This window comes from Cavia porcellus, unplaced genomic scaffold, assembly GCF_034190915.1.
Source record: "Cavia porcellus strain 051 isolate PalLab524CR breed Dunkin Hartley unplaced genomic scaffold, mCavPor4.1 scaffold_6, whole genome shotgun sequence".
Lineage (NCBI taxonomy): Eukaryota > Metazoa > Chordata > Mammalia > Rodentia > Caviidae > Cavia > Cavia porcellus.
This window is the reverse complement of record NW_026947489.1, coordinates 94,861,089-94,882,354: the sequence shown is the minus strand read 5'-3', so window position 1 is coordinate 94,882,354 and position 21,266 is coordinate 94,861,089. Positions and strand designations below refer to the sequence as shown.

Genomic DNA, 21,266 nt, shown 5'->3' with positions numbered 1-21,266 from the left:
TCTCCTGGGCTGGCCTTGAAGTTTCAATCCTCCTGCCTCAGCCTCCCAAGCAGCTGGATTATAGGTGTGTACTGCCATGCTCAGCACCTTCCAGCTTTATTGTACCACAACCCCAAAGCTGTGGCTGCACATCTGTGAACAGTCTGTGCCAATACTGCACAGCTGCAGGCCTGACTTGACTCCTCCCACAAGGGCAGTGCGCTGTTCCCCCATCCTGGGGCCTCACAGGCACCTGGGGCCTGGGGTGCTGGTGGCATCATTAGCAGAGTGAGGCCCATCTGCTCACCTCCACCCAGCCCAGAGCTCTGGGCAGAGCTTTCTGGCAGGTATGGTAAAAACACTTTTTCCTCCTGAAAGGGTAAAATCGGAGGGTGAGTAAAGAACAGAAATGAACCAGACAGCATCATACCACAAAGTTATGTGATAAAGAGGGATTTTTTTTTTTTTTTTTTGAGACAGGGTTTTGCTAGCGGACCAGGCTGGCCTGAAACTGGTGATCCTCATGCCTCAGTTTCCTGAATGCTGGGCTTACAGGCGTATGCCACCACGCCCAGCATCAAGACCCAGGATTTGGACAGTATTAGGACAGAGGATAGGGTCAGAGGGGGGTAAGGCCCAGACAGCTACACAAAATAACTTTATTGGTGATCACAAGTGTATTTTTTTTTTACTATTTTTGTGCTGGGGATTGGACCAGGTAAGCATTCTCCTCGAGCAGTGGCCTGGCCCCGGCCCTGGCCCTGGCCCCTTCACTTACCCTGCTTACAGGGAAACTGGGCCAGCTCTAACAGCAGTAATGCGTCTTAGATAAGTACCACGCTGCTGATCACAATTTAAGTTAAAACATACATCAACATGCAGAAACCCAGGGGAGTGGCAAGTTGCACGCATGATGCTGAGTCCGCAGTGCTCAGGTGCAGCAGGGCCCACGGGAGCCCAGTGACATGAGGATTCAAAGGTCGTGCTGACCAGGCCATAGGTGCTCTGGGAGTTAGTGGACATGGGTCCGCAGCACCTCTCCCCTCCAAAGGACCCACCAGGCCATCAGAGCCCTACTGCCATCCTGCTCCAGGGCCAGTGGTGGGCAGCGGTCACTGCTGGGGATGCATGGCCAGTGCACACTCCAGTGCTAAGGGCTTGCTCCAGACGTGGTCTTGGATTTATTTCCTGTGTCTGTCCTGTCCGAAGACCACAGAGGACACCAGCTCTGGTCCTCCAGACAAACAGCATCACCTTTTCCCTTGTCCCAGTACAGCCCTCCCTGTGGGAAGGCGGCTGTGAGCCCAGTCCCAGCTTGGGCTGGCACTGGAGTGGGAGGAGGCAGCTATGCTCAGTCAGGAGCTTCCACTTGGACCACTTTGGATGGGGGGAGGGGCTCTGGGCCACCCAGGCACTAGGAACAGCAGCTGTGATCACCACAAGGACCCGCAATGCCAGGCACAGATGCTGGGCTGGGCATGAGCTGGGCCCACCCAATTCTTGAGACAAGGCTCAGTGCCTTGGTGGCCGACCTGGATGGCTGCTGGATCACTCGGAACCCGGGGGACCTGCCAGCCATGTGCCAGGTGTCGGGCCCCAGAGCTCTATCCTGCTTTCTAGCAAAGGGGTCTGCACTGCTGATGCATGCAGGAGGGAGGAGACACAGACGCTGCCCTGTCCTCAGAAGGCGTCCTTGATGTTCTTGAGCTGGCGCACAGCCAGGTCCACAGGCAGCTGGAAGTGGAGGCTGCTGAGGCGGCCAAGCAGATCCAGGGCACTCTCGAAGCCGGTGTGTGCCATGTAGCTCCAGGGCTGGTAGTGCGGCTGGATGAGCGCGCCTGACCTGCAGAGGAGGCCCAGCCAGGACTCTAGGCGCTGCTCATTGAGTGCCAAGCACACCAGTGCCTTCAGCTCAGAGTCTGCACTGCGCTTGAAGGGGCCGTGCTCGGTCAGCACCAGGTGGATGGCGCTCAGCAGGCTCTGCTTGGGGGTCACCACAGCACTGCTGCCCACAGGCAGGGCAAAGGCCTGGGACAGCTTGCGGGCGGGGGACTCCATGTAGGCACGGCCGTTCTTGGCCTGGTAGTATTTCACGAAGAGCTCCCAGGGATGCATCGCCTGGGGGCCTGAGGACCAGGCTGGCAGCAGGCAGGCAAGTGGCGCCAGCACCAGGCTCACCCCAGGGGACGCGGTGTGCAGCCCGTGGGCCAGCAGGTCTCGCACAGCCACCGTCAGCTCTTTCCGCACCACTGTGGTCAGCTCATCTCTGGCCCCCAAGGAAGCGTCCTGCAGGCTGGAGGTGGTAGCCATGTGGGCCTGTGGCTGCTGGCGCAGGGCCAGCTGCTTCACCCTGTTTACCGAGGCCTCCAGCCGCCTCAGCAGGGGAGTGTAGTCCCTGTCTGCCTGGCCCCCCTGCCACAGGCTGGATGGGACCTGGCCCGAGGCGCAGCCCAGCTGGCTCATGGCAAGCATCTGCAGCACGGCCAGCACCTGGCGCAGCAGGTGAGGCCCCGGCTCCCTGGAGTGCTTCACGTCGTGGGCCTTCCCTGTTTGGGAAGACAGTGGCTTGTCAGCAAGAGGCTTCAGGGTCTGGCTGGGTGCCCAGGCTGGCCTGGACCTCGAAGCGACCCCCCAGGGGAGCTGGACTCTTCCGATCCGTCAGTTGATACCAGCTCCGTCAACTTGGTGTCGACACACCACGACACACCTCCTCCCAGGCAGGGTTCTGTGCGGAGCCACCCCCACCCTGCGGCTTCCCGGAGGCGTACAGCCCTCTGTACTTGAGTCTACAGCATTTTCATCACTGGCCCAAGAAACCCCGCAGCAGTTTCCTGCTCTGCAGCCCCAGCACTGCTGCGCACTATTTTGTGGCCTGGGGTCCCCCCTCACCTGTGCTGCTCTCTGGGGGCTCCTGGCCGACACCTGGCCTGCCACAGCTGCCCACCGTCCTCTCACTGGCCTTGCACGTGCAGGGTCTGCTGCTGGTCTGCAGGGGGCTCCCAGCCTCATCTGCAACCAGGAGTTACATGAGGGGATGCAAAAGGGCACTCGCCCGGCAGCCAGTCTGCAAACCCTCTCCACGCCACCGTGAACTCGGTGACCAGAGCTTGGCCTGATAAATGTTCAAGAAGCTCAAGCAGTCACTTTACAGGCACACTTGAGGCCAGAGGTGGGCAGCTGCCGGAGCAGAGGAAGCCGGCATGCGTCTGGTGGGGATTTTAGCTCTGCCTCTAAGGCCCGTGCCCCCCTGCACTCCACCAGGTGGCCGGACTTCTCTAATGGGGCATAGCCCTTGGCTCAAGCCGGGCTGGACCGATGCCACCCCCACCCTGCTGACCTTGGATGAAGCTGATGAACATCTCCAGGTCGTGGATCTGGGTTTTGAGCTGCTCCACCAGCTGCTCCTTCACGCGCACCGGGTTGATGATCTGCGTCACAGCCGCGTTCACGCGCTGACGGAGCTCCTCGGTGGATAGCGAGCCGATGTCCTCGCTCAGGTTCACATCCAGTTTCTTTATCAACTCGTCTATGATCACCTGCGGAGATCGAGTCAGGGAGCCACTGGGTGACGGCCGGGGTGCAGGTGCTTTTTTTTTTGAGACAGGGTTTTTCTGTGTAGCCCAGGCTGGCCTCAAACTCATTATCCCCCTGCCTCAGCCTTCCAAGTGCTGGGATGACAAGCATGTGCCACCATCCTGTTTTTTCCCCATTATGTTGCTTAACTGGCTTTGAACTTGCCATCTTCCTGCCCCAGCCTCCTGAGCAGCTGGAATGACAGGCGTCCCACTGTACCCAATTGGGAAGGAATCTCACCAAGGCCTTCTCTTCCCTTTCCTCTCCATTCTTCCCTGAGAGAACCACCACTCTTTTTTTCTGAGACGGGATCTTGCTTTATAATGCAGGTCTTGAACTACATGGCGAGGCTGGCCTATGTCGTTCTGCTGCGGTGATTCTCCTGCCTCAGCCTAGGGTTATACACATGTACCCCCATGCCCAGCCATGCAGCAAATGTTTAGTTGCGCCATTCAACTTTCACTCAGTGATGGTGTGAATAATCTACATTTGCTGACGACGATTCAGGAAGTTTTATATTTATTTATTTTGGTAGCGGGATTGAACTCATGGTCTCATGCTTGCCAGACAGGCGCTTACACTGCTGAGCTCAATCCCTGGCTCTTTTTTTTTTTCTTCATCTTTTGAGACAGGGTCTCCTCATGCAGTTCAGGCTGGTCTTGAGCTCACTTTGTAACCCAGGCTGTCTCAAACTCACAATGACTCTCCTGCCCCAGCCTCCTGAGTGCTGGGATTACAGACATGTCCCACCATGCCTGTTTCATAGTTACTTTCTTTAAAGGCTTCCAACAGAAGTCAGGTTGGAAAGCTGGCCTTAAACTGCTGGGCTCCCTGATCCTCCTGCTTCAGTCTCTCACATACACTGCTGGTCCAGCCAGAATGACTTCCTCATGTTGAGTCCTTCCATCTCTTCTTGTCCCACTCTAGACAACAAAAGGAAAATCTCCACAGAACACCAAGGTGAACTGCAACCACCCTAAGGCTTAGTGACACTGGGATGCAGATGACCTGCGTCTTCCATGAGGGGCAGTAAATGCCCCCTGGTCGGCCAAGGGCTCCTGGGGACAGGCCGCCAACAGCGAGGGAAGTGCTGGCCTGGCCCAGGCCACTCACCCGCTGTCTTTCCAGGACCACGGACTGTGGCAGGGAATCATAGCTGCCCTCCTGGTAGGCGAACGTCTCCAGGTCATCCAACTGGCTCTTGAGCTGCAAGATCAGTTTCTTCTGCTTCTCCCGCTGGGCCTCTCGGCGCTCCTGGCGCTCCTGCTCACTCTAAGAGAACGTACTAGGCTTGTTTACACACAGAGCCTCTCTGGCTGGGCTAAACTCAGCGGTAGAGGCCCACGGCCTCTTACGCCCATGGGACTCACTCAACCCCAGTACCTGACAGACAAAATGCTCAGGTTGGTAATGACAGTCCAATATTCCTTCCAGATCACCCAGATGAAACCCTCAACTCAAGAGTGGGAACGATTTTTGTTTTGAGGCAGGTCTCACTATGTAGCCCCAGCTGGCCTCAAATGCACAGTGAGTCTCCTGCCTCAGCCTCCTGAGTGTAAGGCACCACCAAGTTGATTTCTTGTTTTTGTGTTTCCCTTAAGAAAACATTTGTCGGGCTGGGGATTTAGCTCAGCAGCATAAGCACCTGCCTTGCAAGCAGGCGGTTGTGAGTTCGATCCCTGGTACCGATAAAAATGAAAAAAAAAAAAAAAATGAAGAAAACATTTGTCCTTCACTGGCAATTGGGTCTAAATACAATGGGGCCTTTTGTTAAGATTGCTTCCTGTGCTTCAAAGGTCTCCTTACTCTAGAGAAAACTAATCTTGGCCAAAATGGTCTCCTGGGAATGTATCGCCAGACATTCACTCCTCAATGCTGAGTAGCCAAACTCTGCAAACATGGGCTGGGGTGCAGCTCAGCTGCACTGTGGTGTGTGTATGTGAGGAAGAGAGTAAAAGGCATTGGAAGTCCCCGGAATTAAACTTAACCTTAAATGGTACTTACCAAGCCCTCCACAGGTGAGGCAGAGAGGGAACAAGAAATGCAACAAGTTAACCTTTTGTTCACTGTTTAAAAAGCAACCCTCCACTTCAGTCTTGCCTCCATGAAAACACTCTTCTCTTGGAGTGCCCCCAAGCAAGTCATGGTTTTTTTTGGAACCCTGTATCCTTCCTCCACCTAGCAAAGGTCCGGTTTTCCTCTAAGGGCTCCCCTGCCCTGAGGAGAGTGGGCACTGGGAGCCACTTTCTGCTCTGCATTTTGTGCTCCCCTACCCAGGGATCAACTCAAGGAGGCCCTGACCTTGAATCCCCAAAGCGCCGTGCAGCACCTGGCACCAGCAGCACTCAGTACATATTTGCTGAGTGATAGTAAACTAAGTCAGGCACAGAATGAATTTCAAACACTGAACTCTGACAGGAGGAAGTCAGCCAGCCCAAGGACAGGGAACTGAGTTTGGTTTTTGTTTGATTTGTATTCCAGCCATAAATCCTGATCCCATCTCCCTGGATGTTGTCACCTGCAGTAGAGGCTGGAGAGTGACTTACAACTCTGTAGGACAGATAAGGGCTCTGGGGCTTGGCAGGAAAGAACAGATGCCATTCCCTGAGCTAAGCAAACTCTGGGTTATGGAGGGGGTTATGGGGGGGGGTGTGAAAGCCACGGGGAAGATCAAGCACTGTTTTTCCTTTTTAAAGTGTTTCAGTGTTCTGAACTTAACAATGAACAGTAAAACAGGGTCACCACAATAGAACCTTTGGTGCTGTTTGCACCTAAGCAAGTCCTGGCTACAGTAATTCTATGGCTTCTTTTTTTGTGACAGGGTTTCCCTATGGAGTTCAGACTGCCCTTGCACTCACTATACAGCCTAGGCTGGCCTTGAACTCACAGAGATTCTTCTGCCTCAGCCTCCTGAGTGCTGGGGTTATAGGTGTGCACCACCACATCCAGCTTTGGTTTCTGTCTTTAAGTGTGGTCATTTGAGGTGGCTGCTCCCAAGCAAGGAGCTTGGGTCTCTGAATGAAGGGTGGGAAAGTAAGCAGGATTGCTCAGGAACAGTTCTGATTAAATTAAACAAGCCAGCATCTGCTTTCTCCTGTAAAATGAGTGGTGAGCAGTAAGCCACAGGTGGGTTGTAACTTGCAAGAGTAAAAATGGGGAAAGCAGCGCATCTCAGTCTCACAGTGCACCCAGACAGCACTTCCAGGGATTCAAGGTCGGTAGGAAACAACTTCTTTTATTTTTATTTTTATTTTTGGTACCGGGGATCAAACTCATGACCTTGCATTTGCCAGCTAGGCGCTTACACTGCTGAGCTAAATCCCCAGCCCCAGGAAAGAACTTCTTGATGTGGCAGAATTTTATTACAGTCATAAAACTCGTACAATCAGGACTCCTAGACCTTTTGCTCAGAGACGAGGCTGATAGCCAAGCCTAGCTCAGATAACAGAATGTCAAGCTTTATGGGCTGCCTAGATTCTAGGAAACCAAGGGAATTAACCTAAGTTTCCATGGATGGATTCCAACTCACTTTTCACTTGCCCATTTTTCCTATCAGCAAAAGTGCAGGGTGCGCGTGGAGAGCTGCGTGCTCAGGGTCAGGGTGTGGACTTAGCCTGTGCCAGGCCGATTCCACCAGAAGTGCTAAAGACTTAGTACTTGATGCGGCGCAGGTCAAGGAAGCCAGAGCTGGGAGGTCTCTGGTGCCTTCTCCACGCTCTGCAGACTCCCTGAGCCTCACGTTCTCACGGATGTGCACGCCTTCCCACGCCTCAGGTCACGCATCCTGCACGCCAGTTCCCAGGCCTCTCTGTCCACCTACACCTGGACACATGTCGCCTGTCTCGGGTACACCCGACGCCATCCAGCCAGTGGCTTCAGCCACCTGCATCTCCGTCACCACCCCCCACTGCTCACCTGGCTCTCCAACCGCACCCGCGGCCGCTGCCCGGGCGGCTTGTCGCCCTCATCGTCGTCCTCGTCGTGGACAGCGTCCCTGGGCCCCTCGTCCCCCAGCACATGCGGGCAGCCGCGGAAGGCGAAGTCCTCGAGCTCGCGCAGGAGGCGCTGCTGCTCGGCCGGCGCCCCGCGCACCACCTGGCGCAGGCGGAACTGCACCTGCGCGAAGTGCGAGGAAAGCGCAAGCAGCGCCGAGTCCAGCCGCCGCCGCTCAGCCCGCAGCCGCCGCAGCGCCCGGCCCGGCGAGTCCGGGGGAGACCCGGAGGCCGCACCGGGCTCCTCCGCCGCCTCAGAGAACGCCACCACCCCCGGCCCGGCCTCGGCCACTGCCCCCACCGGGGCCCAGCGCACCGCCTCGCACGGCGGCGGTGACTCTTCTTCTTCCTCTTCTGCGTCCTTCGCCTTGGACACAGCGATCGCCGCCGCCGCTGTCACTGGCTCCGCGGCAGCTTGCACGGCCGCCATCTTCCCGGAAGCGCAGCCACACAGCCGCCCCACTGCCTCGCTGCCATGGTAACAGCGGGCGGGTCGGAAGCCTGGGGCGGGACTTCCGGGAGGACGTCCTGAGGAGGGCGGCTCCGTGGCGCCGGCGTCCTGGCCAGTCCTGTGTGGTTGAGCGGCTATTGTGAATTGGGCTCCGGAGGCCGGGGACGGGTCGTTCCCTCGCGCCTGGAATCTGGAGGCCCCGAGAGTGCATTTGCTGGGCCGAGCTCCTCCAGTCCCCTCCCGTGCAGATCCCGGGCAGCCCAGCCTCGTCCCTTCCTCGCTCCCCTTGTCTCAGCCATATAAGGAGCAGCAGCTGCCGGGGCGGTCGGAGGATCTAAAGATAGCGGCCAGGCCTGCGGCTCCAGACACCACCGGGCAGCAGGATCCTCATGGCACGGTGAGAGGTTCAGGGGACCTACTTGGCTTCCCCCCACGGTCCCTGTCCCAGGTCTTCTGCGAGCTGCAGGCGCCGTTGGGAGCCCTGGGCTCTGTGACCGGGCCGAGGGCGGCGAGACCCGAATGCTCCCCCTATGCTGCCTCCTGCCCCCGATTCTCCCCGGGTTCACCCTTCACGCCGCGCATCCACATCCACGCTCCCGGCGCCCCCTGCCCGCCCTGCCAACGTCCCCACGCGGACCCCTCTGCAGGCAGCATGCCCGGACCTTGTGGTACGACAGGCCCAAGTACGTGTTCATGGAGTTCTGCGTGGAGGACAGCACGGACGTGCGCGTGCTCCTGGAGGACCACCGCGTGGTGTTCAGGTAGCGTTTGCCCTCGGGGCTGGCTCCCCGGACGCCCCTTCCCGGCGCCCGCTGCAGCCTTCACCTCGCCTGGGCCTCGTTGCCTCTGCAGCTGCAGGAACGGCGACGGAGTGGAGCTGTACAACGAAATCGAGTTCTACGCCAAGGTGAACTCCAAGGTGAGGGCTGCCGCGCAGGCTCCCCGGGCTCTGGAGGGCGCCCGAAAAGCCAGGCACTGAGCGAGGCCCTGTCGGCAGGACTCCCAGGATAAGCGCTCCGGCCGCTCCGTGACGTGCTTTGTGAGGAAGTGGAAGGAGAAGGTGGCCTGGCCGCGGCTCACCAAGGAGGACATCAAGGTGAGAGGGGCGGGCCTGGCCTTCCGCATGGCTCGCTGCCCGCAGGTGCAGCTCCCCAAGTGAGCGGGGCAGACCGGCTCCTTCCCGCCCAGTGTCGGTAACTCACCACTCCTGCCTAGTTACACTTCTTGATATTATTTTCTGGTACGGGGGATTGACGGGGCGGCATGCCATCCCTTACTTTTTGAGACAGGGTCTCCCAGAGTTACTAAGCTGCCAGGCTGGAATTTAGGATCTTCTTTCTGCCTCAGCCTTCCGGAATTGGCACCCACCGGCCTATGTACTCCTAAATATTTTTTAATCCATTTCTTCCTGGCTCAAACCTCACCCGTCTGGGTTTGTGGGGAGGCTTGTTGCATATTCTGGACCCCATACTCCAGTCCTCTTCTGCGTTGCCTTTCACGATCACTCTCCCACCGGAGACGCGCTGGTGGCCACTTCTCCCCTGCTGTGGAAAGTGCGCCACCTGCTGGCCGAACCTGGCTTTTGCGTCCCTTTGAGCAGGCGGCACAGTGTGAAAACTGTTATGATTGGTTACTGAGATTGACAGTCTTTGATTCACGCAGGCGTTTAAAAATGTGGATATTTGGGTCCCGGGATTTTAGCTCAGTGGCGAGTTCGATCCTCGGTACCAAAAAAAAAAAAAAAAAAAAAAAAAAGTGGATATTTGCCTATAACCTCAACTGCTCAGGAGACCGAGGCAGAAGAATCACAAATTCCTCCTGGGCAACTTAGTGAGACCCTTGGACCCTGTCTCAAAAGATAAAAAGGCCTGGGAAGTGTAGTTTAGTTTAGTATCGTGTTTCCTGGCATGCTTGAGGCCATGGGTCAGTCCTCAGTGCTGCCTGCCCCTCCAAAAGTGGATTTTTACTTGCAAACCCAGATTATTAGCGTCTTTGAAAAACAAGGAGGATCTGGGGCTGGGGATTTAGCTCAGTGGCATAAGCGCCTGCCTTGCAAGTGTGTAGACGTGAGTTTGATCCCTGGTACTGATAAAAAAGAGAAAGACAAAAAAAAAAAAAAAAAAAAAAAAAAAAAAAAAAGAAAGAAAGAAAAACAAGGAGGATCTGGCCATCCTAGTATAAATCCCCAGCCCTGAGTAGAGGCCATGCCTTCAGCCTCTGTCCTCTTTATTCCCCACTTGGCTTCTTTTTCAACCCTGAGGCCTCCAACCTTCCAGGGCAGTATGCCCGCCTCATCTGACCCATTTGGTACGGCTGGCCATGCTGAGGATGGAGATGGCTGAGACTCCTCCACTGCCGTCTTCTTCCCTTTCCTGCTCGATTCAGCCTCCTGAACCTCCCTGCCAGTAACTCTGCTTCCTCCTGCAGCCAGTGTGGCTGTCCGTAGACTACGACAACTGGAGAGACTGGGAGGGGGACGAGGAGATGGAGCTGGCACAGGTGGAGCACTATGCAGAGGTGAGCTTCGCGCGCCGGCCCTCGGGTGCCTCTGCATTCTCAGGCGTGTTTCCCCGCTCCCCGGACAGATCGTATAGTGGTGTTTGTGCTCTGCATGTTTTGTGGAGTGTTTGTATTTTTGTGGTTTGGTTTGCTTTCTTTGAGACAGGGTCTTGCTGCGTAGTCCAGGCTGACCTGGAACTCATGGTGATCGTCCTGCCTCAGCCTCCCAAGTGCTGGGATGACAGACCTGTGCCCCATGCTTGGCTCTGCCCTTTCTTGTGACCTTTTTCTCTCCCGCCAGCTTTTGCAGAAGGTCAGCACCAAGGGACCGCCCCCCGCCATGGATGACCTGGATGTAAGTAGTGCCATCCCCTTGATCCCTTCCAGGGAGCAGCCCAGACTGCTAAGCACGTGAAGAGCACGTGCTCCGACTAGGTGAGGTCCTGGTTCTCAGTCCATGTTAACAAATTTGGCATAGAAGGGCATGTGTTCCTTGCCAAGCTTTAGGATACCCCAGTGAACCCAGGTATGGTGGCACATGCCTGTAATACCAGCACCCAGAAAGCTGAGACAGGAGGATCTGTGTGAGATTGAGGCCAGCCTGGACCATATAGTGAGACCCCCATCTCAAAAACCAGAAACAAGACCAAAAAACCCAAAAATCCCCAGGAAGACTCCTTCCCTTCCCTCCACTCTGCTCTTCCCCCAGGGCAGCTGCCCTTGCCCAGCGTCTTCAGGGCATAGGCAGCAAAGTGCTCCCTGGAATCCCGAGACCTGGGGTGCAGGGCAGGGGTGCGAGCTAGTGGCCTATGTTACTGTCCACAGATCTAATCCTCCACTGTTTGCTCCCCACAAGTGCAGTTTAGAAAGTCAGGTGGGAAGTGCGGCCGGGGGAATGGGCATCTTGTGGAGGCCCACCAGTGCCCCGTCCCCATCCTGTCCCCCAGGATGACTCGGATGGCGGTGATATGACTGGCAGTAGTCTCTGAGAGCGCTCTATGCTGGAAGGAGGCCGAGATGTCTCTGCTGCTGAGCACTGTGCCTGACCACGGCCTCTCTGTCATGCCCTGCTGTGCTCAGAGCTTCCCAGAAGTGCTTCCGTGGAGCTCCCTTTTCTCCTTGGATTTTCTTCCCAGACTCTGGTGTAGGTGCTGTGCAGGTGGCTGGAGAGTGAGGGGCATATGGAGGCCCCTAGCCTCCTGCTGACTTATTTACAATCTCTGGTCTGCTTGATTACCTGAGTGTGTATGCGTGTGCAAAAGCCAGAGACACACAGATGACAATAAATCTGTGGTACCCACCCTCGGCCTCTTATGTGTGGCTCCCTGCGAGCTCCTCTGGGCAGGGGAGGGCTCCCAGGGTCTCTGGCCTCCTGGATGCAGTGAGAAGACAGGCTATAGGGACAGCCACGAGCTACACTGGGCCACTGGGCCATCATCCCTGGAGCCAGCATGCAGTCCCTTCTGGCTCTGTACAGAAACTCCTTTCCGTTTCCAGAACTAATCATAACCCCCCACCTGCTGGGTGTCAGGGTGTCAGTCTGCTGTGGAAGAAGTTAGGAGAGTTTTCAGGGGAAGAACAGACCCTGGGTTTCTAGTAGGGGTCACACGCAGGTGGCCACCAAGGCCCTATGTCGGGCAATTCATACAGCAAGGTCACAATGTGGGTACCACGTGGGTCAGACCCCAGTCAACCTACAGCATCACAAGGACAGAGCTGAGTGAATATTGATCCACATGGGAGATGAGTCATGGGGCAGGGCACAGAGAAGAACAAGGCATTCTGGGAAGGAGGGCCCACGGGCCAGGGTGATCTGGCCGCCACCTATGGGTTTGTGCCGGGCTGGGCCCCTGGCCCAGGGTGCTGCTTCTCCGGGGAGGTACACATGCTGTAGGCTGAGGCCTTGGCCCACTCAAAAGGAGGCTCCAGCCACCACCCCAGTGTGCCTTCTTCCTCCAGGGCTGGGTCCCTCTCTGCCTATGAAAGCCTTTAAATTAGCCGGCCATGTAATGGCATGGGGGTTGAGCCCAGGGAGAGCTGAGCTACATCCCCAGGCCTTTTAAATTTAGAGGCTGGGCTCGAGCTTGTCATCTGCCTCAAGTCCTGAAGTAGCTGGCTAATTGCAGTCTTTTACATGTTAGACTCAGAAAACGTTGGTGAGCTAGGTATGATGCGCACACCTGGAATCTCTCAACTGTTCCAGGGACTGGGGCAGAAGGATCTCAAATTCAAGCCCAACTTGTGCAATTTAATGACTTAGCAAGACTCAAAATACAACAGTCTTGGCAATATAGTTTAGTGCAAAGGCCCTGAGTTTAATCCCCATTAAGTACTGAAAAAAAAAAAAACTGTGACGAGGCATGGTGGCAGATACCCCTACTCTGAAAACCCAAAGTCAGAGATGCTTTGAAATCCAGTGTTTTAATTTTTAGTTTGCCCCTGGGCATTGAACCCAGGCCCTTTGCACTGAGCTATATCCTCAGCCCTGTTTTTTAGCTGATTCTGTCTCGTCCTCCGGAGTGCTGGGATACAGACATGTCTGCACCTACTTTCCCAAGTTCTTTGATAAAACTGTAAGTGTCTCTCCCACCAATAGGAGAGCGTTTTAATCCCAAAGCCTTTAGATACTTTTTTTTTTTGGTCTTTTTCGTTTTTATCGGTACCATGGATCGAACTCACCACTGCCTGCTTGCAAGGCAGGCGCTTATGCCACTGAGCTAAATCACCAGCCCCCAGCCTTTAGATACTTTAAAAACAAATTTTTTGAGACAGGGTCTCTACACTGTGTCGTTCAGATTGGCCTTGAGTTCACTGTGTCCCAGGCTGGCTGGAACTTGTGATCCTCCTGTCTCAGCCTCCCGAGTCCTGGAATTATGGTTTGTCACAAATGTTTTAATTTTTTTTGCTGTTGCCAGGGATGGAACTCACAACCTTTCACTTGTCAGGGATGTGCTTATAGCGCTGAGCTAAATCCCCAGCCCTTAAATATTCTTTTTTTTTTTTTTTTTTGTCTTTTTCGTTTTTATCGGTACCAGGGATCGAACTCATGACTGCCTGCTTGCAAGGCACGTGCTTATGCCACTGAGCTAAATCCCCAGCCCTCCTTAAATATTCTTTATATACTGTAGTAATACAGTATCTAATACTTAGCTCCTGTGGGCGGCTTGGAGCCCTGAACGACAGAAAGTGACAACTTTTTATTTTTATATATTTTTTAAAGAGGATAAAACCAAGGAAAATAAAACTAAAAAACCAGAATAAGTGATACAGGACTTCCAAATCTTATGAAATCAACAATAGTACAGTGCCTTTGTTGTCTTCAAAATAGCTGCAGATGCCACCTTCAAACATACTCAAAATCGAACAGAACAGGATAGAATATATTTCTAAATTTTGAGGCAGGGTTTCTCTAAATTCATAAGTTGCCCCAGGCTGGACTCGACCTGTCGATCCTCTCCAAGTGCTGGGTTCACAAGCGTGCACCATCCTGGCCATCTATGCGGCAAGTTGTTTTGTACCAGGGATCAAATTCACGACTTCGCACTTGCCAGACAGGTGCTTTTGCCGTTGAGCTAAATCTTCCGGCCCCTGGCAAGTTTTATAACAGTCCCGAACCAACTCAACACGCTGCGTTTCAGGAACACTAGCCAAACCACGCGCCGTCTTCCTTCCAACGCGCCTGCGCAGAGACGCGCCGCGGGTGAAGTTTGTCCCCGCCGCCTCCCGTAGCCGGCGTCTGCGGTCCAGTGTCCGCGATGGCGTTCCAGTGTCAGCGCGACAGCTATGCCCGGGAGGTGCGGCGGGGCCGGCTGGGGGCGCGGGGCAGAGGGCGGGAGCCAGGCCGGCTGACTCTCGCCCTCCCGCCAGTTTTCCACCGTTGTGGTCGCCTGCTGCCCCACGGAGCTGCCGGCCTTGGCGGGCGAGGACCCGAAGGCGGCGCGGCGCGGGTTCCGGGTGGTGCTGGAGGACACGCTGCTCTTTCCCGAGGGCGGTGGCCAGGTGCGGGCCCGGGCTGGGGCCGGGGCCGGGGCGGGGCGGGGCGGGGCGGGGGGGGGAGTGGTGGTGTCTGCAGAGGCTGGGGCACATGTGTTCAGACCGAACGCGCGCCTGCCGCCCAGCGCGCGGGAGGCCGAGGCGGAAGCTTCGCCGCGAGGGCGGGCCAGGCTGGACTGCGTAGTGAGAGCCTGGCTCAGAAACACCAAAACCTACGGAATCAGCCCAGTGTTACTCCCGGCTGTAAAGAGGAGTGACAGGGCGGCGGCTGCTTTATCTACGCGTAGAATAAGTCGAGAGCATGGGAAGGCCGAGGCAGTGCCTGAGAGAGGAGGTGCCTTAGAGAGGTCGGGGACAGAGAAGACGCCGCTGCCGGAAAGCGTCCCGAGGAGAAACCTGTGGCCCCAGGTGGCCCCCAGGCCTCTTGTGGTCAGCGCTTCTTTGTGCAGGAATCTTGCCCGGCCGGATCTCCGCGGTGTCTTGCGTTTCTCTAGCTGCACGTGCTCTCCAGTACCGTGGCGAGGCACAGAGCAGTGGTGCTGAGCCCAGGGCAGACGTGCCTCAGTGGGCTGTTTGTGTCACCGAAAAGTTCACCAGCGCTGGTCCAGATCCCGCCGCAGCCGCGTCTCTGTGTCTGTTCAGGGGACCCTTGTCTTATCTTTGGGCTGGCGCAGTGCCTTCTAAGCGCTTGACCCTGGCTACTTTCATAAGGGAAGGAACATTCTTGAATCTTATCCTGGTAGTAATGGAGTAGTGAGAGGCAGGAAAACTCAGATCATTTCAGAGACTTTTCTGTTTTAAATTTGGATGCAAAATAAATAAATAAATTTGGAGTCAGTCTCGCTTAGTTACCCAGGCTGGCCTCTAACTTGGGGTTGTCCTGCCTCAGCCTGCTGACTAGCTGGGATTACAGGACTGGGTTCCCTGCCCAGCCATTTTAGAGATTAATAAAGAGAAGAATATACGCTAGGAAACAACAGCAAGGATACACTTTCTTTGGGTTTTACTAAAACCTCTAAAAAGAAAAAACCCAAATAAAACCACTGCTGCTGTGCTTAGAGTCTCTTCCTGCGTGAATTGTGTCATCTGTTCCGAAGGGCAGGCTGCACAGGAGCTTAGGTGGCGTCCAGAGGTGCCTGTCATGGACCACAGGGGACCCTTGTATGCCCCCGGGGCTCTGGGTCAGGACTGTCTTGCGGACATACCCTGCAGCAAGAGGCCAAGCGATGGCTATCAGCTGCCCTGTTCTTGTCCAGCCTGATGACCGGGGTACGATTGACGATGTCCCTGTGCTCAGAGTGACCCGCCGGGGAGCCGAAGCCGATCACTTCACAGAGATGCCCTTGGCCCCGGGGAGCCAGGTCTGTGTCCGAGTGGACTGGGAGAGGCGCTTTGACCACATGCAGCAGCACTCGGGTAAGGGGACAAGGGCGCGTCACATGTACAGGCAGTTGCCATGGAGATTGGGATGTAATTTGGGGTTTCCTGGAGCCAACCTGGAAGAGACCTTCTGAGTCAGCCCGGATTCAGCAGGATATGACAGATTGGATAAAAGCAACAGGAACCATTGAAATACGGGGTGTCACCATAGGCCTTGGGTGTCACCAGAGTCCCCCTTGGTAACAGCACCGCCTGGCTGTCTCACAGCCTCTCTTGAGCCGTAGGGTGCAGATGGAATGCGATTGCTTGGCTCCACCCTTCCTTAGTGCCCTGGTGTCCTGGTGTTCTGTCTGGAATTCACCCCCATGCCTCCCAGGCGGCCCCTTAGCACTGTGGCCTGGCACTGTGTGTCCTGGTTCCGGTGCTCCCTGTCCTCCAGGCTCTGCAGCCATGGGTGCTGGCGTCTAGCCACTCCTCTCTGTTGCTGTTGCAAGAGGCCAGGCATCAAACCAGGCTTCGGCCTTACAGGACCTGAGCCTGTGGCTCCCTTGGAGAGGCCACCTGTGCCCGGGGCTGTGTGGAGCCATAGGTCTCACCTGGCAGTGCACAGCCTGTGGCTGCAGCAACATCCCTTGGCTCTTGATCACCCTGGCTGCCCCTTCGCTCTGCCCCAGAGTGGCTGTCTTCTCTTCCCCCTCACCCTTGGCGTCACCCTCAGGGTCACTGCTTGGCCTCTGGGATTGAGCCCCAAGTCTGGAATGCGGGGCACCTGGGCTGACTGAGTGTAGGAGTGAGGGAACAGAGGAACGCCACATACCACATGCTGGAACCCGAACGTACTGGCCCTGAATCAAGGCCAGCAGCTTCCTAATGCTGTTGGTTTCAAGCAGGAGCCTAAAGAGATGTTTTTCTATGGTCTGTTGGCTGTTTCAGAACTTGGGGCAGTGAAATGGTCAATTCATTAGAAAGAAGCAGCTTACTAAAAAATTAACTTACAGCCAGGTGTGGTAGTGCAATCCTGTAACCCCAGTACTTGGGAGGCTGAGGCAGGCAGATCGCTGTGAGTTCAAGGCCAGCCTGAGCTACATAGTGAGACTTTGTCTCAAAAAACAAACAAGTCTCTCTCTTACAGTTTCAACTTTATTTAATTACATGTACCAGGATAAAAAGTATAGACTTAAATTATCCTTGTTTTATTTATTTTAGAATGAGATAAACACTTTTCAGCGACCTGCCACTGCTGTTTTCTCTTGGCTCTGTCACAGGGGACCATGTTTGTAGTGTTTATCTTCAGCCTTTGCTTTGCACGCATGTTTTCTACATAAAGTGCAGTCATCCTGGCTCAGATGCTTGTCCCGCAGTCAGTTGGTGGCATACTTGAGGAGGAGAGGAGCAGGGGTTGAAATCTTGCTTCAGCAAGCGGTCGCTGAGGTCATTCTGACCTCAGCAGGGACCTTTGCTGCATCCCCCAGGCCTGCGGCCACACCTTGGCAAAGTTTGGAGCTGAGCTGCTTACTGTGCTTCCTTTAGGGGTGGAGGGGTTGAGACGACAAGGTCTAGGTCTGACAAGGACTGACCATGCAGTCCAGGCTGGCACCGAACTCTGCGTCCCCCTGCCTTAGCCTCTTGAGCACTGGGGTCACAGGCACGCCCCCCAGCTGGTGGCTCACTCTGCTCCTGTCCCTCGCTCTTGTCACCTAGGGCAGCATCTCATCACCGCAGTTGCCGAGCAGCTATTTGGACTGAAGACCACTTCATGGTGAGCGACCAGCCCTGCCCTGTCTCTAGATGGGTTGGGAGTAGGAGGTGACAGAGGGGGGAGGACCAGAGGGGGCCACTTCAGGTTGCCCAGGGGAACACAAGGGCAACTGAAGCAGTGTCCGCCTTCACTTGGGAGAGTTTGGTGTTTGGGACCCAGAGACCCAGAGTGCGTCCAGACGCCGCCACTCTGGCCTTATGGCTTTGATCCTGTCCCCTAACACTTCCCTGTGAGGCAGGAAGGATGGCTCTGCCTTTTGGCCTTCGCACAAAGCTGCGTCCCTATCCCTATTTAAATTTGAAACTGGGGCCTCTGCCGCTGAGTGCCCAGGCTGGGCAGTGAGTGCCACGGGGTACCACACCTGGCCCTGGAGGGTCTCTGAGGGTTAAAGGAAACTGTTGGTCTGAGGGGTTTGGTGGCGAGTGGCTCCTGGCAGCGCCCTCCTTCTGGGCAGGGAGCTGGGCCGCCTGCGGAGTGCCATTGAGCTGGACAGCCCTTCCGTGACTGCGGAGCAGGTGGCTGCCATCGAGCAAAGTGTGAATGAGAAGATCCGTGCGCGGCTGATGGTGAGTGTGCGTGAGCTGAGCCCCGACAACCCGGAGGTGGAGCAGGTGCGGGGCCGGGGCCTGCCGGACGATCACGCAGGGCCGGTGCGCGTAGTCACCATCGAAGGTGTGGACGCCAGCATGTGCTGTGGGACCCACGTGAGCAACCTCAGTGACCTGCAGGTGGGGCGGGGCTCCTGGGCGGTGGGGTAGCTGCCTGCCTGCCTGAGGTGGTACACACCTGTATGTGACAGTGCGCATCTTGTGGCCCTACCGTAGATCATCAAGATCCTGGGCACCGAGAAGGGAAAGAAGAATAAGACCAACCTGCTCTTCCTGGCTGGGCAGCGTGTGCTGAAGTGGGTGGAGCGGAGCCACGAGAGTGAGAAGGCTCTGACCTCGCTGCTCAAGTACGTCCGTCTCTTTCTGTCTCCACCCCCAGGCCTGGGCCCTTAGCTGTGCCGTCTGCATCCGTGGGAAGACTGGGGGTGTAGGCCAGGCCCACCCGGAGCTACCTCCTCCTCTGTCCCCCACTTGGTCCTCCTGGGCCTGTTCTAGCACCCCAGGCCGGGCAGCAGTGCCTCCTTCCTCCCATAGGTGTGGGGCCGAGGACCATGTGCAAGTGGTGACCAAGCTCCAGAGCTCCGTGAAGCTCCTGCAAAAGGTAACTGGTCCACGGGTGTGGAGAGGACCCGCCCCGCCTGGAGTAGATTTTCCTGCCTTGGCCTTGGCTTGAGTAGATGTGTCCAGGGGATCGGGAGGGAACAGTGAGGCTGGGGAGATGGCGCCCTGATCTGTCCCCTTCTGCCTGTCAACCACCCTGTCCCCTCCATTTCAGAACAATCTGAACCTGCTCAGAGACCTGGCCGTGCACGTGGCCCGCAGCCTCAGGGCTGATCCAGACTGGGGTGGAGTGGTGGCGCTGCACAGGTGAGGAGCTGGGATTCCAGAGGCCTGAGAGCCCACTCTCCTGGGCTTGGTTGCCCCAGAATTTCCCAGCTGGGCCTGGCTTCCAGAGTCCTGTGTTGGCCCCCTGAGCTGTGCTGGCTCATAGGGCTGGGCCGGGGGTGCCCCACCCAGCCCTGAGCCAGGGTCTGGGTGCCTGGGTCTCAGCCTGTGTCCTGTGTCGCAGGAAGGACGGCGATTCCGAGTTCATGAACATCATTGCCAACGAGGTTGGGGCTGAGGTGAGAGCAGCACGGGGCTGGGCCTGGCGAGGCCCTGGGGCCTTTGTGGAAGCCCCTCATGGGACTCGGCTGGGAGGCTGAGGTGGCCGGCATTGACAGTGGCCAGCGGCCCTGCCTCTTCCTCCTCTTCTTCCTCCTCCTTCTCACTGCCTCAGGGTTCCTGCGGTGGCTCAGGGGGTTTTGCGGCCTGGGGCCGGGCCCTCACTGTCTGGCTGTCCCTCCCTTCCAGGATACCCTCCTGTTCCTAACCGTGGGGGACGAGAAGGGGGCCGGGCTCTTCTTACTGGCTGGGCCCCCTGAAACCGTAGAAACCCTGGGACCCAGGTAAAGCTCTTCTGGGCTTGGGGCCCCCATGTGGGTCAGAGGCTGGCACCCAGCTGTCACCACGGGGCCAGTGTGGGGAGGTTCTGGCAGACGAGGGACCTCGTGTCCCCGCCAGGGCTCTGGCAGACAGCAGAGCCGAGACTCAGCCGAGACTCAGCCTGGTCTGTGGCTCCAGGTATCCTGCGCTCACGTTTTTTGGTCTTTAGGACTTACAGTCCTTCTGCTGTGGAGGACAGCTGTGGGCCCCACGCCCATCTTGAATCCTTTCGTGTGGACATACACCTGTCACCAGCGTGGTCACCCACATGTGCAGTGGGGGCTGGGCAAGCCGGGAGTGCTCCCTCCCCCAGTGCTCGTCCTTTCCTGGCTTTGCCAGCCTGCACCCTACCTTCCCCAGTTGCCAGTTTTAAGAAGGGTCCCAGGGCTGCCCTTGGGAGCTTACCTTTTCCCAAAGCCCTTTCTGTCCCTCAGGGTGGCTGAGGTCCTGGAAGGAAAAGGAGCCGGGAAGAAAGGCCGCTACCAGGGCAAGGCCGCCAAGATGGGCCGGCGCATGGAGGCGCAGGCACTGCTGCAGAAACATGCGAGATTGCGGGGCTTGGAGGGCTGAGAAGGCACATGTGTCTACTGTGGATACACAGCTGTCTGCTTCTCGGTGCCACCGGGGATTAAACCCAGGGCCTCCACACCAGCTGTGTGTTTGGCTTGTCTACTTCTGTGTTTGCTTGCGACCAACTATGGCCAGGTCCCTGTGTGGCCATGTCCAGTTGCAGTACTCCTGCCTCAGCCTCCTGCAGTGATGGGTGACGGGCGTGTGCTGCTAGGCCAGGCTACAGGGCTCTGTGACGGCACTGATCACATCTCTGAGGACTGGCCCCATGACCGTCACCTGTTAGAGCCCCATCACCTGATGGAAGCGCTCGACAGGTGTGACCAAAGATGTGCGTGGTGGGCGGGGAATGTAGCTCAGCAGCACAGGCACCTGCCCGGCAAGCAAAGATTGTGAATTTGATCCTCGGTACAAAAAAAACCAAGTGAATGCCGCCGCTGGGTCACAACAGCAAGTGGGTTCATCAGACATCTGTGCCTGCTCTGCCTGGCGTTTCCAGTCTTCTTCCACATGACCATGGAAGGGAAATATGGACATCAAGGCAGCCAGGACAGTGCAACCCATGACACTCAGAAGATTCTAGGCCTGCTGCAGAGAGTGCAAGAGCCATGAGCTGAGTGTGTGAGAAGCCAGGAAGGGGGTCCTGAGGGCATTGGTGGTGTTTCCTTTTACTAAAACATTTTCAGGGCCTTTCTGGATCACACCGTATGTCACTGCTTGGTGTGGGGATCCCTGCAGTAGACCCCGGGCTCCTGCCAGGTGTTATGGTCCACTGCAAAAAGGCACAGAAGACAGGTGGTGGAGTGGGGTGGCCTGCTGCTCACAGTTACACGGGGACAGTGGTGAGGGGGTGCTGGCTGACTCGGAAGCTGGTGGTGGGGGCCCTCATGCTAACGGGGGGCCTGTGTTGATGAAGATGAGAGAGATAGCCAGTCGATGGGTTTGTCCTTTTCTCAAGGTGAAGCCCTGTGTTTTAG

At 56.5% G+C, this 21,266-nt stretch overlaps 3 protein-coding genes and 1 non-coding gene across 9 annotated transcripts; 3 read left to right on the top strand and 1 right to left on the bottom strand.

Annotated features, from left to right (window-relative positions):
* Window positions 1–624: 624 nt before the first annotated feature.
* On the bottom strand, window positions 625–7,974 carry Rundc1 (RUN domain containing 1). Of its 2 annotated transcripts, XM_003467132.4 has the most exons (5): window positions 7,468–7,974; window positions 4,666–4,824; window positions 3,317–3,515; window positions 2,869–2,988; window positions 625–2,525 (listed from the first exon to the last, which is right to left on the bottom strand). In XM_003467132.4, exons 1-5 carry the CDS (start codon window positions 7,972–7,974, stop codon window positions 1,660–1,662), a joined length of 1,851 nt encoding a protein of 616 aa, XP_003467180.1. In that variant the 3' UTR covers window positions 625–1,659. The 2 variants fall into 2 exon arrangements, with proteins under 2 accessions (XP_003467180.1, XP_063107702.1); XM_063251632.1 differs by lacking the exon at window positions 4,666–4,824.
* A 228-nt stretch (window positions 7,975–8,202) lies between these two features.
* On the top strand, window positions 8,203–11,795 carry Ptges3l (prostaglandin E synthase 3 like). Of its 2 annotated transcripts, XM_013149694.3 has the most exons (7): window positions 8,203–8,392; window positions 8,643–8,756; window positions 8,848–8,914; window positions 8,993–9,091; window positions 10,423–10,512; window positions 10,796–10,849; window positions 11,442–11,795. In XM_013149694.3, the coding sequence occupies exons 1-7, from the start codon at window positions 8,385–8,387 to the stop codon at window positions 11,481–11,483; spliced, it is 474 nt and encodes a 157-aa protein (XP_013005148.1). In that variant the 5' UTR covers window positions 8,203–8,384; the 3' UTR covers window positions 11,484–11,795. The 2 variants fall into 2 exon arrangements, with proteins under 2 accessions (XP_013005148.1, XP_063107708.1); XM_063251638.1 differs by lacking the exon at window positions 11,442–11,795 and having other exon boundaries at window positions 10,661–10,830.
* Window positions 11,796–14,130: 2,335 nt separating this feature from the next.
* On the top strand, window positions 14,131–20,370 carry Aarsd1 (alanyl-tRNA synthetase domain containing 1). 4 transcript variants are annotated; one of them, XM_023563942.2, is made up of 11 exons: window positions 14,131–14,288; window positions 14,362–14,493; window positions 15,744–15,903; window positions 17,569–17,626; window positions 18,081–18,192; window positions 18,451–18,581; window positions 18,769–18,835; window positions 19,010–19,101; window positions 19,304–19,358; window positions 19,588–19,682; window positions 20,154–20,370. In XM_023563942.2, exons 1-11 carry the CDS (start codon window positions 14,250–14,252, stop codon window positions 20,287–20,289), a joined length of 1,077 nt encoding a protein of 358 aa, XP_023419710.1. In that variant the 5' UTR covers window positions 14,131–14,249; the 3' UTR covers window positions 20,290–20,370. The 4 variants fall into 4 exon arrangements, with proteins under 4 accessions (XP_023419710.1, XP_063107703.1, XP_013005147.1 ...); XM_013149693.3 differs by having other exon boundaries at window positions 14,132–14,288; window positions 15,785–15,903; window positions 18,081–18,354; XM_005002467.4 differs by having other exon boundaries at window positions 14,132–14,288; window positions 18,081–18,354.
* Window positions 16,707–16,844, top strand: LOC111755963 (small nucleolar RNA SNORA2/SNORA34 family). Its single transcript, XR_002790495.1, has one exon. It is a non-coding gene; the product is annotated as a small nucleolar RNA SNORA2/SNORA34 family (small nucleolar RNA).
* Window positions 20,371–21,266: the final 896 nt, after the last annotated feature.

What these genes read in the sequence shown, in the direction of transcription:
- Ptges3l (XM_013149694.3), top strand. An exon ending in TCACCAAGGAGGACATCAAG is followed by an intron (nt 9,092 to 10,422) that starts GTGAGAGGGGCG and finishes TTCCTCCTGCAG; the next exon opens with CCAGTGTGGCTGTCCGTAGA. An exon ending in CCGCCATGGATGACCTGGAT is followed by an intron (nt 10,850 to 11,441) that starts GTAAGTAGTGCC and finishes CCTGTCCCCCAG; the next exon opens with GATGACTCGGATGGCGGTGA.
- Aarsd1 (XM_005002467.4), top strand. Translation starts at nt 14,250, where the DNA reads ATGGCGTTCCAGTGTCAGCGCGACAGCTATGCCCGGGAG. An exon ending in TTCCCGAGGGCGGTGGCCAG is followed by an intron (nt 14,494 to 15,743) that starts GTGCGGGCCCGG and finishes GTTCTTGTCCAG; the next exon opens with CCTGATGACCGGGGTACGAT. An exon ending in GGAGTGGTGGCGCTGCACAG is followed by an intron (nt 19,102 to 19,303) that starts GTGAGGAGCTGG and finishes CCTGTGTCGCAG; the next exon opens with GAAGGACGGCGATTCCGAGT.
- Rundc1 (XM_003467132.4), bottom strand. Translation starts at nt 7,974, where the DNA reads ATGGCGGCCGTGCAAGCTGCCGCGGAGCCAGTGACAGCGGCGGCGGCG. An exon ending in TGGTCCTGGAAAGACAGCGG is followed by an intron (nt 3,516 to 4,665) that starts GTGAGTGGCCTG and finishes CGATCTCCGCAG; the next exon opens with GTGATCATAGACGAGTTGAT. An exon ending in GTTCATCAGCTTCATCCAAG is followed by an intron (nt 2,989 to 3,316) that starts GTCAGCAGGGTG and finishes TCCTGGTTGCAG; the next exon opens with ATGAGGCTGGGAGCCCCCTG.